Here is an 18153-nt window from a genome sequence, read left to right as displayed (position 1 = left end):
CTCTTCTCTTTCTATCTCTCCTCTTTCTTTCTATCTATCTTCTCTTTCTATCTCTCTTCTCTTTCTATCTATCTCTCTTCTATTTCTTTCTGTCTCTCTTCTCTTATCCTTCCGGTTCGTCCAGTTATCGTCAAACTTAGTTTCTTCGTGAGGTTTTGATCATAAATACTCCTGATACTATAATCCACTAGACATTTTTCTTAGAAAAGCACCTTTGAAAAACCCTAAATGGCTTAGCGTTTTAACCAACCTTTTAAATACTATTAAATGCCAAACTGTGGTGTGAAAAAATTACGAACCCTGCTCAACTCCAACTCATATCTCCTAAAGTCTCCAAAAAAGTAGATTTTCAAACCCAGATCTCCCTCACCAAGTCACTATTGTCCTCCTGAGGGGCGTACCATATCAAATTTGCGAGCTGAATATTGTCTACTCTCCGGGCTTTTGAGGTCACACAATTCCCATCTTTGGGAATTCTCCAGCCGGGCTCTGAGTGAACGACGTCCCGGGGTTTTCCAGGAGCGCCTGGAAGCGGGAGGCCGTGAGCCCCTCGGATGGTGTGCCGGCAGGAGTCCCCTCCGTCTGGGGGGTAATTGGTTTATCCCGTCGCCTGGCCAGCTTTCCCATGTGGGCCACTGCTGTGGGGAGGCCCGGGGTACAATGTGGAAACAGCATGAGACCCTCCAGGCCAGCCTTTGACTGGGTCTCCTTTACAGGCTATAGGACCAGGAGCATGGGAGCACAAAGCTCATGCCAGAGATGGACCCTGTGGTTTTGAAAAGGTCCTTCATTATTTTGCCGTCTGTTGTTTGCGTTTGAACTGAGTGTTTTGGTAATTGACTTATGGGGAAAGTTCTTTTGTTTTTGTTTTTTTATATCCCCGCTGATTCATAAAGTAATGAGATGGAGAGTTGGGCCAAAGTTTTACAAAGTGGTGAAGCCCTCTATACACAACACACCTGGTTGGAAATTCAGTTGGCTTTTCCACATTCTTTTCTACATAATGCTCTGCATTTGGGCATTCTTTTGTTGGTCTTCTAAAAGGGAATGCTGAAATTGAGTCTCAGTATCTGAGTATCTGACAGAGAGTGACAACCACATTTCTACTATTCCTGGGTGTTTGCAATAGTCAGTCCTCGACACAAACTGTTCTGTGCTGATAATAACTTGACTGATATACACTGAGTGTACAAAACATTAAGAACACCTTTCTAATATTGAGTTGCACTCCCCCCCGCCCTCAGAACTGCCTCAATTTTTCAGGGCATGGACTCTACAAGGTGTCGAAAGCGTTCCACAGGGATACTGGCCCATGTTGACTCCAATGCTTCCCACAGTTGAGTCAAGTTGGCCGGATGTCCTTTGGGTAGTGGACCATTCTTGATACACACGGGAAACTGTTGAGCATGAAAATCTCAGCAGCATTGCAGTTCTAGTTCGCCTGACACAAACTAGTTCGCCTTCACCTACTACCATATCCCGTTCAAAGGCACTTAAATCCTTTGTCTCAATTGTCTCAAGGCTTTAAAATCCTTCTTTAACCTGTACTCCCCTTCATCTACACTGATTGAAGTGGATTTAACAAGTGACATCAACAAGGGATCATAGCTTTCACCTGGATTCACCTGGTCAGTCTATGTCATGGAAATAGCAGGTGTCTTGAATATTTTGTACACTAAGTGTATGTTAAAAATACATGGTTGACAATAGCTTGGCACTTTGTTAATAAAAAGCTTTTAATCTCAAATAGTCACAGGAAATAGTGTCCCCAAAATATACTGGGAAAACAAAAAAGGTGATAATTTAACAATAATGGTGATAATATATTCAACAACAATGGTGATAATATAACAATAATGGTGATAATATATTCAACAACAATGGTGATAATATAACAATAATGATGATAATATAGCAACAACAATGGTGATAATATAACAATAATGATGATAATATATTCAACAACAATGATGATAATATAACAACAACAGTGGTGATAATATAACAACGGTGATAATATAACAACAACAGTGGTGATAATATAACAACAACAATGGTGATAATATAACAATAATGATGATAATATAACAACAACAATGGTGATAATATAACAATTATGGTGATAATATATTCAACAACAATGGTGATAATATACAGTACCAGTCAAACGTTTGGACACACATGCTCATTTAAGGATTTCTCTTTATTTGTATTTTTTTCTACATTGTAGAATAATAGTGAAGACATCAAAACTATGAAATAACACATATGGAATCATGTAGTAACCAAAAAAGTGTTAATTCTAAATAAATCATTGACAGTGTCACCAGCAAAGCACCCCCACACCATCACACCTCCTCCTCCATGCTTTATGGTGGGAATCACACATGTAGAGATCATCCGTCTCACAAAGACACAGCGGTTGGAACCAAAAATCTCACATTTGGACTCATCAGACCAAAGGACAGATTTACACTGGTCTAATGTCCATATTTTATATTTGAGATTTTTCAAAGAAGCCACCATTTGCCTTGATGACAGCTTTGCACACTCTTGGCATTCTCTCAACCAGCTTCATGAGGTAGTCACCTGGAATGCATTTCAATTAACAGGTGTGCCTTGTTAAACGTTCATTTGTGGAATTTCTTTCCTTCTTAATGCGTTTGAGCCAATCAGTTGTGTTGTGACAAGGTAAGGGTGGTATACAGAAGATAGCCCTATTTGGTAAAATACCAAGTCCATATTATGGCAAGAACATCTCAAATAAGCAAAGAGAAATGACTGTCTATCATTACTTTAAGACATGAAGGTCAGTCAATCCAGAAAATTTCAAAAACTTTGAAAGTTTCTTCAAGTGTAGGATGAAAAAAACATCAAGCGCTAAGATGAAACTGGCTCTCATGAGGACTGCTACAGGAAAGGAAGACCCAGAGTTACCTCTGCTGCAGAGGATAAATTCATTAGAGTTAGCTGCACCTCAGATTGCAGCCCAAATAATTGCTTCACAGAGTTCAAGTAACAGACACATCTCAACATCAACTGTTTAGAGGAGACGGTGTGAATCAGGCCTTCATGGTCAAATTGCTGCAATGAAACCACTACTAAAGGGCACCAATAATAATACGAAACTTGCTTGGGCCAAGAAACATGAGCAATGGACATTAGACCAGTGTAAATCTGTCCTTTGGTCTGATGAGTCCAAATGTGAGATTTTTGGTTCCAACCGCTGTGTCTTTGTGAGACGGATGATCTCTACATGTATGATTCCCACCATAAAGCATGGAGGAGGAGGTGTGATGGTGTGGGGGTGCTTTGCTGGTGACACTGTCAATGATTTATTTAGAATTCAAGGCACACTTAACCAACATGGCTACCACAGCATTCTGCAGCGATTTGCCATCGCATCTGGTTTGCGCTTATTGGGACTATCATTTGTTTTTCAACAGGACAATGACCCAACACACCTCCAGGCTGTGTAAGGGCTATTTGACCAAGAAGGAGAGTGATGGAGTGCTGCATCAGATGACCTGGCCTCCACAATCACCCAACCTCAACCCAATTGAGATGGTTTGGGAAGAGTTGGACTGCAAAGTGAAGGAAAAGCAGCCAACAAGTGCTCAGCATATGTGGGGAAAGCATTCCAGGTGAAGCTGGTTGAGAGAATGCCAAGAGTGTGCAAAGGGTGTCTACTTTGAAGAATCTAAAATCTAAAACATATTTTGATATGTTTAACACTATTTTGTTTACTACATGATTCCATATGTGTCATTTCATAGTTTAGATGTCTTCACTATTATTCAACAATGTAGAAAATAGTAAAAATAAAGACAAACCCTTGAATGAGTAGGTGTGTCCAAACTTTTGACTGGTACTGCATGTAACAACAGCGGTAATCTCAGACCTGTCAACTCGATATATGGTATTACTTCATGAGAATACGTGTCTTCCGGTCTCCAAGCAGTAGTCTGAAAAAAACAGATAGCATAAGAGGTTCTGAAGATGATGCTTTATTGTGACATTATAGATCTTCATTCAGTATGCTCGCTTTCACATCAGTAATAATAAGACTACACATTGAGGAACATGAGAAAACACATACAGTGAAATGGTGTGCGCATACTTCAGTTTCTCCATGCATCATCCTGCACAATCTCGAACACATTCTTACAGTATAGCTGCTGAACCAGACTATTCTGTCTGGGACGTAGCCTCATAGAATTACATATTAGAAGTCATTTAGTAGGATCTCTGTGTGTAGTCTATCCTCACCTAACCAGTGCAGCAGCCACCAGTCCACCAGTGATAGGTCCTACCCAGTAAACCCAGTGGTAGGTCCAGTAGTTGGCCACTATAGCAGGACCCAGGGCTCTGGCTGGGTTCAGACAGGTTCCAGACACATCTCCACTGAAGAAATAATAACGACAAAGAGTATTAGAGCCATGATAGTAGAAAACATTATTATCTCCAGGTATGCAGCAGAATCAGGTCCATCAAAACAACCATGTGCTGCATCTCTACCCATGATGCTATGAAACTAAATGTTGAGATAACAAGTATTTCATGTTTTGCCATGATCATGGTGTAGTGTGGGAACAGTAAATACGTTACTTAAAAATGCCCAGAAGGTCATAATTGCAATGTAATGAGCGTGTTATCTGAACTACCTATCTAAGATGCTTATCTAATCTTCATGTCACAATAATGCACATTTTAGCAGTGGCCGTTCCATATCTTCAGTTGTGGATGTAATCGTTGATATAAATCAGTATATAATTTGTTTAAACAGTGTATAATAATACATGTTAAATCCATGTAAATAATTTATAACAAACTCTATTTAATAGGTAACAAATGATATAATAGTGGTTTATAAATAGTTAATAAACAAACCTTCAAATAAAGTTTTTACAAACCTTATCTATCCAGGCTAATTATTAAGAGAACAAATCATTTTTTGGGAATTACTTGTACCAGGCCCAGGAAAACCTCTAGGCCCTAATAACCCTATAGCAAGAACTGACCAGGTCAAGTAGCCAGGAAAAACTTTGGGCCTAGTTACAGTACAAGTGAAAAATTCCACTCTTGGCTCTCTCAGTATCTCACCCAGCCAGGATGTTGATGATGACAGTGCAGCCCACCATGAAGGGCACCATGGGGCTGCTACTCTTGGCGTTGACCGCACCCAGCAGCACCACCATGGTGACCAGGCAGGTCATGGCTATCTCCCCAAACAGAGCCCCCCACAGCTGATCTTGTGATTGCAGCAGGGCAAACGCTGCCCCCTGGGCCTTGGAGTAGTTCTCTGTTGTGGTCATCAGCTGAGGAACAATGGATTCAGGTTAATTTACTGGCATCGTCTGACGAGCTAAACTGGGGTAATGTCTGTTGTCTGCATATCTAATCACTGTAGTTGTGAATATTCATTTTGTAGTTTTTTTGCATTCGTTTTATTTTGATTCAATCCAACTGATAATTTTTTCTGCATTTCAAATCATTTCAAGGTGCAAGACAAAATTCTACCTCCACAGATACTGTTAGCCGTAGATGTGCATTGAATGACCACTGATATCAGGTTTAACCCTCACCTTTGACATAGAAGCACCTAGCACACCCCCTATGAGCTGACTGATGAGGTAGGGCCCCACCATATTCAGCTTCATGCCTCCACACAGGTAGATAGCAATGGTAAACGGTGGGTTAAAATGGGAGCCGCTGTGGAGGTCAGAGAGAAATAGCAGAAGAATGGTCAGATAGCCCAGGAGGGTTGGGTTTTACACAGTATATTTTACAGTTTAACATTACTCACCTTCACACTTTCACCTTTGTATCAGTTCAAGGAGATTGGCTTTAGATATTGATTAGACTTTGTTAATATGTTCACTCAATTATTAGGTATAACAATATGAATGGGGGTCACAGTTGCTTTATTAACTTGGGATATGTATGTGTCAGGTGCATCTGTGAAATCATAACACATGACACCATAATGGCCACTGTTTCTGAGTTGAATGGCTCTCACTGGAACGAGAATGGTTTTACATCCTTAGGTCTATTACCTTTATCTGTAAAAGACTGTTTTTGAACTCGGAACACGACGAAGAAACACATAATCACCACAAAAAGAATACAGGACTTACGGGTTTCCACTCCGTGTGTGTGTTCAGTATTTTGACCCCAAATTGTAGCAATATAGAACATTGTAGCAATATAGAACATTGTAGCAATATAGAACATTGTAGCAATATAGAACATTGCAAATATAATGGAATAATGGGCATGCATTGCACTCAAATACATTCATCCCACTCATATTAAAGCACACAACATACTGTTCATGCAAAATATAAATGCTCTATTGAAAACAAATGATTACCGTTAATCTCAAAAGGAGACCACTGTAATGATGTAATATGAGACATTTTACAGACACTTTTATCCAAAACAGCACAGTACAGTGAGTAGTGAGACAGTGTATCAATACACTGTATATAAACACACAGACCCATCTCCTTACCTGATCTCTGCCATGCAAGCCACCATGACTGCCACGGCCAGACCATGGACCAGAGCTGGCTGCAGCCTCCCTGCTGCCTCCACGTTCTCTATGACCGACACACAGCCGATGAACACAAAGAACATGGTCCCCACCAGCTCAGCCAGACACGGCTGGACCAGGCGCTCAAACTTGTTGGGAGGCTTGACCGGTGCTTTCTTAGAGTCTGATGCCATCAGGGATGTCCCAACGTCACCCAGTTCCATTGTCCCTTCTGTCATAGTGGAAAGGAGTTTGGAGAGATAGAGTGAGAATAGAGGAGAGAGAGCGAGAATAGAGGAGAGAGAGCGAGAGAGAGAGTGAATGGAGGAGTTTGGAGAGAAAATAGATGAGAGAGAGAGAGGAGTCGTTGTATCTAGAGATTCAATGCAGCACTGGCGATAACGTCCGCAGGTGTGTGTCCAAATATCTACCTGTTTGCGTTGCTAATCACTTGAACTTTGGTAAGTTCAAAGAACGAAAGGGCGAGATACAGAGTGGAGAGAGAGAAAGAGAGCGAGAGAGAGAGCATAAAATGTAATTGCTCCATTGACCAACGATGGACTCTTTGACACTGATATCCATGTTATGATTAATCCAAGTCAGTTAACTCTAGTGAACACAGTACAACAGACAACCTGTTCACAGTATAAAAGTATAGTACTTGTCCAGCAGACAGATATTTTCTTGGCACTGATTTGAAAACAACATTTTCAGCATAGAGCACATGTCAATATGATTATGATATGTTTTTACTATTTAAATAAATGAAATGTTTTGTTAGTTTGTTAATACAGCAGCCTACTACTAGACATAATGTTCTAGATTTCCAGGCAAAGCAAAAAAGTTTCATCTTGGTTAACCTGCTTGTATTAATCATGCATAGATCATTGATGTTAGCCAGTCCCAGCTAGATAAGATAAAGCATTAAAACTAGACAGTTTGACGAAGTCTCTGCATCTGTGCAAAGTCTGCTCCTGTTATTCTCTGAAGGGAGTAAAAGACAATCCAGTGAAAAATGAAACTGGCTTTTTACACTTTAGCATAATATCTTATTATTTGTCCTAAATGGTAGACCCATCCATCAGCAAATAACAGATGATAAATTGACATTGTAAATGTGTAGAATGTGGCAAAATCAGACTGTTACTGTGCTTACAGTCATCATGTATGTACTTATTCTTGAGGGGGCACTAATGGAATTAATGAATGAATTTAATAATTCATTTGTATTAATTGCGTATGAAAGAAACCGTATCTTCTATATTTCCAATGTACAAATCAATAAATGGACATGACGACGACGCCTCTGCTGTACACATTTATACTTCAATTCTTGAATCTTCACTGCAACATTTTTTGAATGTTCACATACTACTGTCTCAAATGAGTGTCTGCCATAGAAATATAATTACTAGAAGAGAGGTCCCCGTTCAAGTCAATGAGGCCATAATGGGAGGACCGGTTGTCTGATGGGCTATGACCTTTCTAGCAATTATATTTCTATGGCTGAGACACTCATATCATGACAGATGCTGCTAGACTTTCAGTCAAGATAGCAATTACAGTGTCAAATTCAATGTTATCTCATGTGGCTAGTTTTTGGATGTCTGTGTGCAGATATTCAATGAAAAGGCATGACGCATATGGAAGGTTGTATCACAGTACAGTGAGAGTCAGACCAATGCAAGGCTGTAGTTCACCACATAACCAAAAGCTGGTGGTATAAAACACAGACTATGGGCCAGAAGTCACTTCTACTAGGTCAAAAGGGATCAATCATAGAAAGAAATATGCAATGCAATATTTAATGCACAGAAATGAGTTTATACAAATGACATTGAATATAATGCATTACATTTATGGACAATAGATAATCTATATATACCGGTATAGAATAAAGTTACATTGGTAAGATTATTTTAAACTAAGAGACATGGAAATAGTAACAGAAAAATACTGTTAGAATTTATGTGCATTTGGAAATTGACGTTTTTATGGACTTGAACTGGAAACCTACATCTGTATCACATCAAGAGAACTCTGGTTTTCTCATCCCCAAGCAGTAATCTGAAAATAGAAAAAACACCATCAAAATAGTACAGAATTGTTGAATGTAACATCACTCGACAAGTTGTTGCTTCCACACATTGTTTCTTTAGTTTTTTAAACATAAATGTAAATAATTCCCCAAAATATGTCTTAGACAACACAAGACTTTAACAAGGAAAATCAAGATATAAAGGTGTTAAATCCACACATTGTTAAAACTAGGTTAATGACTCTCCCAGACTTAAGAATTGTAGAACAGCACCCATTGTAAGAGTAACTTTCCATCACATAGCTAGCCATTGATTTTAGAGGGACAGTTAATGTTTACCAAGTTGAGGACAAACAGCCCTGTCTAACAGCCATGTTGCGATACAGTGCTTTATCGCACAAGACCACATGGTGGTGGATTCTCTTGCTGATTTGCAAGAATTTATGGGCAGACAATATAGTAAATATATTGCATTCTAATCTATGGAGCTCCAGTTGGGTAATTATTTTAGTATTAATGGTCATTTCAAGGACAAAGATTAAGGCTGCTTTCCCAACCAAAGTGTCTCAATAGTAGCTTTGGCTCCAGTCTGTTAAAACCAAACAGGACAATGATGTAAACAGCCAGGTATCCAGGCCCCAGAAGATCAGAGCTGTACAGTACCGTATGAAGCTGGCGGTTAGCAGGGCTCCAGACATGGGTCCCACCCAGTAGATCCAGTGGTAGCTCCAGTAGTTGGCCACCACGGCCGGGCCAAAGGCACGAGCTGGGTTCATACATGCCCCAGACACCGCTCCCCTGTAGAGGACGTGATATAAAAGTGATGCATGAATGAATGATAGAGCATGTGGTGTCTTGCGGTACACAGTAAGGAGTGTATTGTGGTGTACTGTGTGTTTTATTGGTAGTGTACAGGTATTTATCTCAGTAGTAGTTAACTATAATGTACAAAGGTAGGCCATTACATCAAACATCAAGAGAAAGGAGATGATTGTGGACTACAGGAAAAAGAGGACCGAGCACACCCCCATTTTCATCGACGGGGCTGTAGTGGAGCAGGTTGAGAGCTTCAAGTTCTTTGGTGTCCACATCACCAACAAACAAATATGGTCCAAGCACACCAAGACAGTCGTGAAGAGGTCACGAGAAAACCTATTCCCCCTTAGGAGACTGAAAAGATTTGTCATGGGTCCTCAGATCCTCAAAAGGTTCTATAGCTGCACCATCGAGAGCATCCTGACCTGTTGCATCACTGCCTGGTATGGCAAATGCTCGGCCTCCGACCGCAATGCACTACAGAGGGTAGTGTGACATCCCAGTACATCACTGGGGCCAATCTTCCTGCCATCCAGGACCTCTATACCAGGAGGTGTCAGAGGAAGGCCCTAAAAATTGTCAAAGACTCCAGCCACCCTAGTCATAGGCTGTTCTCTCTGCTACCGCACGGCAAGCGGTACTGGAGCGCCAAGTATAGTTCCAAGAGGCTTCTAAACAGCTTCTACCCCCAAGCCATAAGACTCCTGAACATCTAGTTAAATGGCTACCCAGACTATTTGTAGTGCCCCCTCCCCCCCCTTTACACCACTGCTATTCTCTGTTGTTATCATCTATGCATAGTCACTTTAATAACTCTACCTACATGTACATACTACCTAAAATAACCGGTGCCCCCGCACATTGACTCTGTCGGTACCCCTCTGTATATAGTCTTGGTATTGTTATTTCACTGCTGCTCTTTAATTACTTGTTACTTTTATCTCTTATTCTTATCTGTATTTTTTTTAACTGCATTGTTGGTTAGGGGCTCGTAATTAAGCATTTCACTGTAAGGTCTACACCTGTTGTTTTTGGCGCATGTGACTAATAACATTTGATTTGATTTGTTTGTATCTGAAAAGTTGTTCTGCAGAATGTACAGTACAGTCTTTCTCCAGGCTAATTTCTCAAACCTTTCCAGCCCTCCTCCCATCCTATCCCTTACCCACACACCTTACATCAATCCACTCCACGACCACCCCACCCACTGCTCTTACCCCACACCTTCTACCCCATGGGTCCTCACCCAGCCAGGATGTCTGCGGTCACAGTCAGCCCGATGCAGAGAGGGGCCAACAGGCTGCGGGTGCGTCCATTCACGGCCCCCATACACACCACCATCGTCAGGAACAGAGTCATGATCACCTCTGCCACCGTGGCTGGTACTATCTGGGTGTCTGCCTGCACTGTGTTGAATGCTGCCCCTGAAACTTTGGCATAGTTCATGGATGGGGAAATCACCTGGAGAAGGAGATATTACTGATATGAATATAGGATCTGTAGGGAGAAAAGTATAGGTCCAGATACAGAAGAACATTATTTAACATTTGCTTATCGACTGCTACTTTCCACTGGTCATATTCTACCTCTGTTCAGAGTTTGTCTTTTCAAGTGTGCTAAAAATAATATACAGTACTAGCCAAAAGTTTGGACGCACCTACTCATTTAAGGGTTTGTCTTTATTTTTTACTATTTTCTACGTTGTAGAATAATAGTGAAGACATCAAAACTATGAAATTACACATATGGAATCATGTAGTAACCAAAAAGTGTTAAACAAATCAAAATACATTTTAGATTTTAGATTCTTCAAAGTAGCCACCCTTTGCTTTGATGACAGCTTTGCACACTCTTGGCATTCTCTCAAACAACTTCACCTGGAATGCTTTTCCCACATATGCTGAGCACTTGTTGGCTGATTTTCCTTCACTCTGCAGTCTAACTCTTCCCAAACCATCTCAATTGGGTTGAGGTCGGGTGATTGTGGAGGCCAGGTCATCTGATGCAGCACTCCATCACTCTCCTTCTTGGTCAAATAGCCCTTACACAGCCTGGAGGTGTGTTGGGTCATTGTCTTGTTGAAAAACAAATGATAGTCCCGATAAGCGCAAACCAGATGGGATGGCGAATCGCTGCAGAATGCTGTGGTAGCCATGCTGGTTAAGTATGCCTTGAATTGTAAGTAAATCATTGACAGTGTCACCAGAAAAGCACCCCACACCATCACACCTCCTCCTCCATGCTTTACGGTGGGAACCACACATGTAGAGATCATCTGTTCACCTACTCGGTGTCTCACAAAGACACGGTGGTTGGAACCAAAAATCTCACATTTGGACTCATCAGACCAAAGAACAGATTTACACTGGTCTAATGTCCATTGCTTGTGTTTCTTGGCCCAAGCAAGTCTCTTCTTCTTATAAGTGTCCTTTAGTAGTGGTTTCTTTGCAGAAATTCAACCATGAAGGCCTGATTCACGCCGTCTCCTCTGAACAGCTGATGTTGAGATGTGTTACTTGAACTCTGTAAAGCCTTTATTTGGGCTGCAGTTTGAGGCTGGTAACTCTAATGAACTTATCCTCCGCAGCAGAGGTAACTCTGGGTCTTCCTTTCCTGTGGCGGTCCTCATGAGAGCCAGTTTCATCTAAGCCTTCGATGGTTTTTGCGACTGCACTTAAAGAAACTGTAAAAGTTCTTGAAATGTTTTGGATTGACTGACCTTCATGTCTTAAAGTAATGATGGACTGTCATTTCTCTTTGCTTATTTGAGCTGTTCTTGCCACAATATGGACTTGGTCTTTTACCAAATAGGGCTATCTTCTGTATACCAACCCTATCATGTCACAACACAACTGATTGCCTCAAATGCATTAAGAAGGAAAGAAATTCCACAAATTAACTTTTAACAAGGCACACCTGTTAACGGAAATAGATTCCAGGTGACTACCTCATTAAGCTGGTTGAGAGAATCCCTAGAGTTTTCAAAGCTGTCATCAAGGTAAATGGTGACTACTTTGAAAAATATATTAAATGTAAAATATATTTTGATTTGTTTAACACTTTTTTGGGTTCCTACACTATTCCATATGTATTATTACATAGTTTTGATGTCTTCACTATTATTCTACAATGTAGAAAATAGTAAAAATAAAGAAAAACCCTGGAATGAGTAGGTGTGTCCAAACTTTTGACCAGTACTGAATATATATATACAGTTCAAAAGTTTGGGGTCACTTAGAAATGTCCTTGTTTTTGAAAGAAAAGCAATTTTTTTGTCCATTAAAATAACATCAAATTGATCAGAAATACAGTGTAGACATTGTTAATGTTGTAAATGACTACTGTAGCTGGAAACAGCTGATTTTTTATGGAATATCTACAGTACATAAGGGTACAGAGACCCATTATCAGCAACCATCACTCCTGTGTTCCAATGGCACGTTGTGTTAGCTAATCCAAGTTTATAATTTTAAAAGGCTAATTGATCATTAGAAAACCCTTACGAAATTATGTTAGCACAGCTGAAAACTGTAGTGCTGATTAAAGAAGCAATAAAACTGGCCTTCTTTAGACTAGTTGAGTATCTGGAGCATCAGCATTTGTGGGTTTGATTACAGGCTCAAAATGGCTAGAAACAAAGAACTTTCTTCTGAAACTCGTCAGTCTATTCTTGTTCTGAGAAATGAAGGCTATTCCATGCAAGAAATTGCCAAGAAACTGAAGATCTTGTACAACGCTGTGTACTACACCCTTCACAAAACAGTGCAAACTGTCTCTAACCATAATAGAAAGAGGAGTGGGAGGCCCCGGTCCACAACTGAGCAAGTGGACAAGTACATTAGAGTGTCTAGTTTGAGAAACAGATTCCTCAAAAGTCCTCAACTGGAAGCTTCATTAAATAGTACCCGCAAAACACCAGTCTCAACGTCAACAGTGAAGAGGCGACTCCGGGATGCTGGCCTTCTAGGCAGAGTTGCAAAGAAAAAGCCATATTTCAGACTGGCCAATAAAAATAAAATATTAAGATGGGCAAAAGAACACAGACACTGGACAAAGGAACTCTGCCTACAAGGCCAGCATCCCAGAGTCGCCTCTTCACTGTTGACGTTGAGACTGGTGTTTTGCAGGTACTATTTAATGAAGCGGCCAGTTGAGGACTTGTGAGGCGTCTGAAAACTTTCAGGGAACCATAGTAAAACATCCTCAGTACCTCCCTGAAACCTAAAAATGAACATTCCCAGAACAAATCCAATGAAATCAAATTGTATTTGTCACATGTGCCGAATACCTCAGGTGTAGACCTTACAGTGAAATGCTTACTTACAAGCCCTTAACCAACAAAGCAGTTAAAAAAAACTTCTGTTCTCAGAATCGTTTAAAAAACATACAATTTTATGGCTTCGTTCCCAGAACCAATGGGAAACCAAACATGTATGTTCCCACAACTTCCAAGGAACCAAATGTGCTAGCAGGGTAATGGCCAATGAGCTCTTGACTTTACAAGGTGGTGAAACACAGACTCAACTCATCTTGTTCAGCTCTAAGGATACTGTACATGTAAATGACTGCCAATAGAGTAGAGTGGGTGACTGCCTGCTCACTCAACCCTCATGGATGTCAATTGCTTTATGGTTTTACTGTCCTGGTAGCAGCCAAGAGAAGAGCAGGGTAGGTGTAGAAAGATATTATTGTCATGATCCATATCTGAAGTGTTGACAGGATGAGGATGATTATACTGTTAGGATGAGTGTGGAATGTACAAGTGTTGTGTATTATGGGACGATCAAACCTCTGAAAGTATGAAATATCTAGCAAATATTTTCCTGACGTTTACATAGTCTTTATGACAGTAGGCCTAGCCATTTGGTGCCAGGTAGTTACCAAATACTGTATACTGAATTCTTGAACGTTCGTACTAGAAAGTACATATTGTTACCAAATAATTAAGTTAAATAAATGTACATGTTTTCAATGTCAATAAATAAGAACAATTATAATTCAAATCCTATTAAATACCAAGTTAGTACTAGTAGAAACAGTGCAACCCACATTTTAGTAGGCTACGAGTACCCACCTTGGCTAGTCCTGCCCCTATCATCCCTCCACACATCTGAGCCAGTATGTAGGGGACCAGCAGTATGATGTTGAGACCCCCGATCAGAAACACAGACACAGACACTGCTGGGTTGAAGTGCCCCCCACTGCAGAGAGACATGGAACAATTGAATTACTCTAATACATTTGAATTAAGTTATTTTATTTTAAACAGTTCACAATAGCTTTTTTATATGAGGCACATCCTTTAGAAAACAAAACAAACTATTTTAAATATAGAGGCATGTAGCAACAATAAAACCATAATAAGAAAAAATGCTAATATAGATTGCCTCATCAAAATGATACAAGTGTGATTATAAAATTCTGTTGTGCATTTTAAGGATCTATTGTAGGCTACTTTGAAAGCACAGTCATAAAACTTCAAGTCATTGCTGATCAACAGATCCATTACAATTCATCATTTTTGCAATGCTTTTTTTCAATCTGTTACACATCAACATACTGCATGTTGAAAGCCTAGGAACTGACTCTTCTGTCGCTCTGATAACATTTCAAAACCTGAGCATCAACTTCCCAGCCTAGTCCCAAAACCTATACCATGTCATGGCCAGAAAGGTTGGCTATACAGCACAAACAGATCTAGGACCAGGTTATCACCTTCCAGCCTCTCACCACCCACCCCCAGAGGGGCCCCCCAGCCTTACCTGATCTCCCCCAGCACGGCGATGACGATGCCCAGGGCCAGGCCGTGTGCCAGGGCTGGCTGCAGCCTCCCGGTGCCCTCCGTGTTCTCGATCACAGACAGACACCCCACAAAGATAAACAGAGATGAACCCAGCAGCTCTGCCAGACAGGGCTGGATATAACGTTCGAACACATCCCTGAACGGCTTGGTACCGCTGTTTCCATCTGTGGCTGGATCTGGACCTTTCCCCTCTGGCTGGATCACATTGATGTCCAGGTCCCAGAGCTCGGTCTTAGACTCATAGAGAGCCATGGTGTTGGGTTAGACTGTGTGAGACTGGAAACAGCCCATGGGTTGTTAGTGCTCTTAAGTCTAGAGCTTACGCAAGAGTGCTGATAAGGAATAAGAAGGGAGGAGGAGGGGTGAGGTGGATGAGGAGGAGGGAGGTGGAGGAATGGGAGGAGGAGGTGGGGTGAAGATAGTGGAGGGGGGAGTTGATAAGTTATTTTCTTGGATTGGTCCAGATAGCTAGGCAGAGAAATGCTACTAGATCATCAAACGATGAGACAAAATGCAAGAAATGTTCAGATATTGTTCGCTTATATTGATTACCGTTAAATGTAATACTCCATCATGACTTTTGGTTAAACTTCAAACATACTTGTCAGCACTTTGTATGGATAAAGAAATGCAATAAATCAATCAAAATTATTTCCCCATGACTGTTATTATGAATAGGATTATGAATACTAGTTGTGAAATAAATAGCTTACATTTCAATATACATTATGCAGTTAGAATACAGGGACAGAAACCATGCTTCTGCAGATAGAGCTATTGCCTAAATACAATAGAAGTACAGCAGAGAGGCTATGTGTCACATCTTAAATGTATATAGTTCTGTCCTTGTGCTGTTCTTGTCTATTAATGTTTTGTATTATGTCATGTTTCATGTTTTGTGTGGACCCCAGGAAGAGTAGCTGCCGCTATCGCAACAGCTAATGGGGATCCTAATAAAATACCAGAATGATGAGTGTGTTATAGGACATATGGATAGACAAGCGGCCTCATTATATGACTGTCTATATAAGCTGTAATTCTACATAACTACTGAATTACCATCAATCCACTTGTATATCAGTGTAGGCTGCTGAGGGGAGGACGGCTCATAATAATGGTTGGAACGGAGCAAATGGAATGGCATCAAACACATGGAAACCATGTGTTAGATGTGTTTCATACCATTCCACTTATTCCGCTTCATCCATTACCACGAGCACGTCCTCCCCAATTAAGGTGCCACCAACCTCCTGTGTTGTATATGTAATGTGACTGAAACATATCTACATAATAATCAGAATAACATATTACGATAACAATCTTTTACATATACAGTGCCTTGCAAAAGCATTCATCCCCCTTGGCGTTTTTCGTATTTTGTTGCATTACAACCTGTAATTTAAATGGATTTGTATTTGTATTTCATGTAATGGACATACACAAAATAGTCCAAATTGGTGAAGTGAAATGAAAAAAATTACTTGTTTAAAAAAAAATTGAAAAAAAAAGAAAAGTGGTGCGTGCATATGTATTCACCTCCTTTGCTATGAACCCCCTAAATAACATCTGGTGCAAACAATTACCTTCAGAAGTCACATAATTAATTCAATAAAGTCCACCTGTGTGCAATCTTAGTGTCACATGATCTGTCATGTGAACTTTGAACATCCCACGGAGTACCATTAAATCCATAAACATATATATTTTTTTAAATATGGCACCACAACAAACCTGCCAAGAAAGGGCCGCCCACCAAAACTCACAGACCAGGCAAGGAGGGCATTAATCAGAGAGGCAACAAAGAGACCAAAGTTAACCCTGAAGGAGCTGCAAAGCTCCACAGCAGAGATTGGAGTATCTGTCCGTAGGACCACTTTATGCAGTACACTCTACGGAGCTGGGCTTTATGGAAGAGTGGCCAGAAAAAGCCATTGCTTAAATAAAAAATAAGTAAACACATTTGGTGTTCGCCAAAAGGCATGTCTCCGGTCAGATGAGACTAAAATTTAGCTTTTTGGCCATCAAGGAAAATGCTATGTCTGGCACAAACCCAACGCCTCTCATCACCCCAAGAACACCATCCCCACAGTGAAGCATGGTGGTGGCAGCGTCATGCTGTGGGGATGTTTTTCATTGGCAGGGACTGGGAAACTGGTCTGAATTGAAGGAATGATGGCGCTAAATACAGGGAAATTCTTGAGGAAAACCTGTTTCAGTCTTCCAGAGATTTGAGACTGGGATGAAGGTTCACCTTCCAGCAGGACAATGACACTAAGCATACTGCTAAAGCAACACTCGAGTGGTTTACAGGGAAACTTTTAAATGTCTTGGAATGGCCTCGTCAAAGCCGAGAGCTCAATCCAATTGAGAATCTGTGGTATGACTTAAAGATTGCTGTACACCAGTGGAACCCATCTAACTTGAAGAAGCTGGAGCAGTTTTGCCTTGAAGAATGGGCAGAAATCCCAGTGGCTAGATGTAACAAGCTTATATAGACATACCAGAAAAGAGACATGCAGATGTTAATTGCTGCAAAAGGTGACTCTACAAAGTATTGACTTGGGGGAGTTATGCACGCTCAAGTTTTCAGTTTTTTTGTCTTATTTCTTGTTTGTTTCACAATAAAAAATATTATGCATCTTCAAAGTGGTAGTTGTTGTGTAAATCAAATGATACAACCCCCCCAAAAAATGTATTTTAGTTCCAGGTTGTAAGGGAACAAAATAGGAAAAATGCCAAGGGGGGTGAATACTTTCGCAAGCCACTGTACTTTTAGGTTATAGGTTTCATCTAGAGCTATGAGTTTTCCTGACCACCTTACGTATAAATAGAATCTGGAGGTTTTCCTGGCCATGTCCCCAGGTTAGGAAAAACTCCTGGCCCTATTCATATGCCAGCAAATAATGTTCATCCTACTTTTGAATACAAGGTCAGAAAATATAAACCTCTAAATTATACCAC

General features: G+C 40.5%; 2 protein-coding genes across 3 annotated transcripts; both read right to left on the bottom strand.

Moving 5' to 3' along the window:
* Positions 1-1718: 1718 nt before the first annotated feature.
* On the bottom strand, positions 1719-6953 carry aqp8 (aquaporin 8). Of its 2 annotated transcripts, NM_001173915.1 has the most exon segments (6): positions 1719-2329; positions 3772-3965; positions 4270-4404; positions 5104-5318; positions 5586-5712; positions 6515-6913. In NM_001173915.1, coding segments are annotated over 5 exon segments (780 nt in total). In that variant the 5' UTR covers positions 6775-6913; the 3' UTR covers positions 1719-2329; positions 3772-3922.
* A 1385-nt stretch (positions 6954-8338) lies between these two features.
* Positions 8339-15481, bottom strand: LOC123723770 (aquaporin-8). The gene is made up of 5 exons (XM_045719984.1): positions 15152-15481; positions 14464-14590; positions 10636-10850; positions 9237-9371; positions 8339-8602 (listed from the first exon to the last, which is right to left on the bottom strand). The coding sequence occupies exons 1-5, from the start codon at positions 15442-15444 to the stop codon at positions 8560-8562; spliced, it is 813 nt and encodes a 270-aa protein (XP_045575940.1). The 5' UTR covers positions 15445-15481; the 3' UTR covers positions 8339-8559.
* Between the last annotated feature and the right edge of the window lie 2672 nt (positions 15482-18153).

Source organism: Salmo salar, chromosome ssa06, assembly GCF_905237065.1.
Source record: "Salmo salar chromosome ssa06, Ssal_v3.1, whole genome shotgun sequence".
In the NCBI taxonomy this organism is placed as follows: domain Eukaryota; kingdom Metazoa; phylum Chordata; class Actinopteri; order Salmoniformes; family Salmonidae; genus Salmo; species Salmo salar.
The sequence above is the reverse complement of the archived record's forward strand: the minus strand, read 5'-3'. Positions and strand labels throughout refer to the sequence as shown.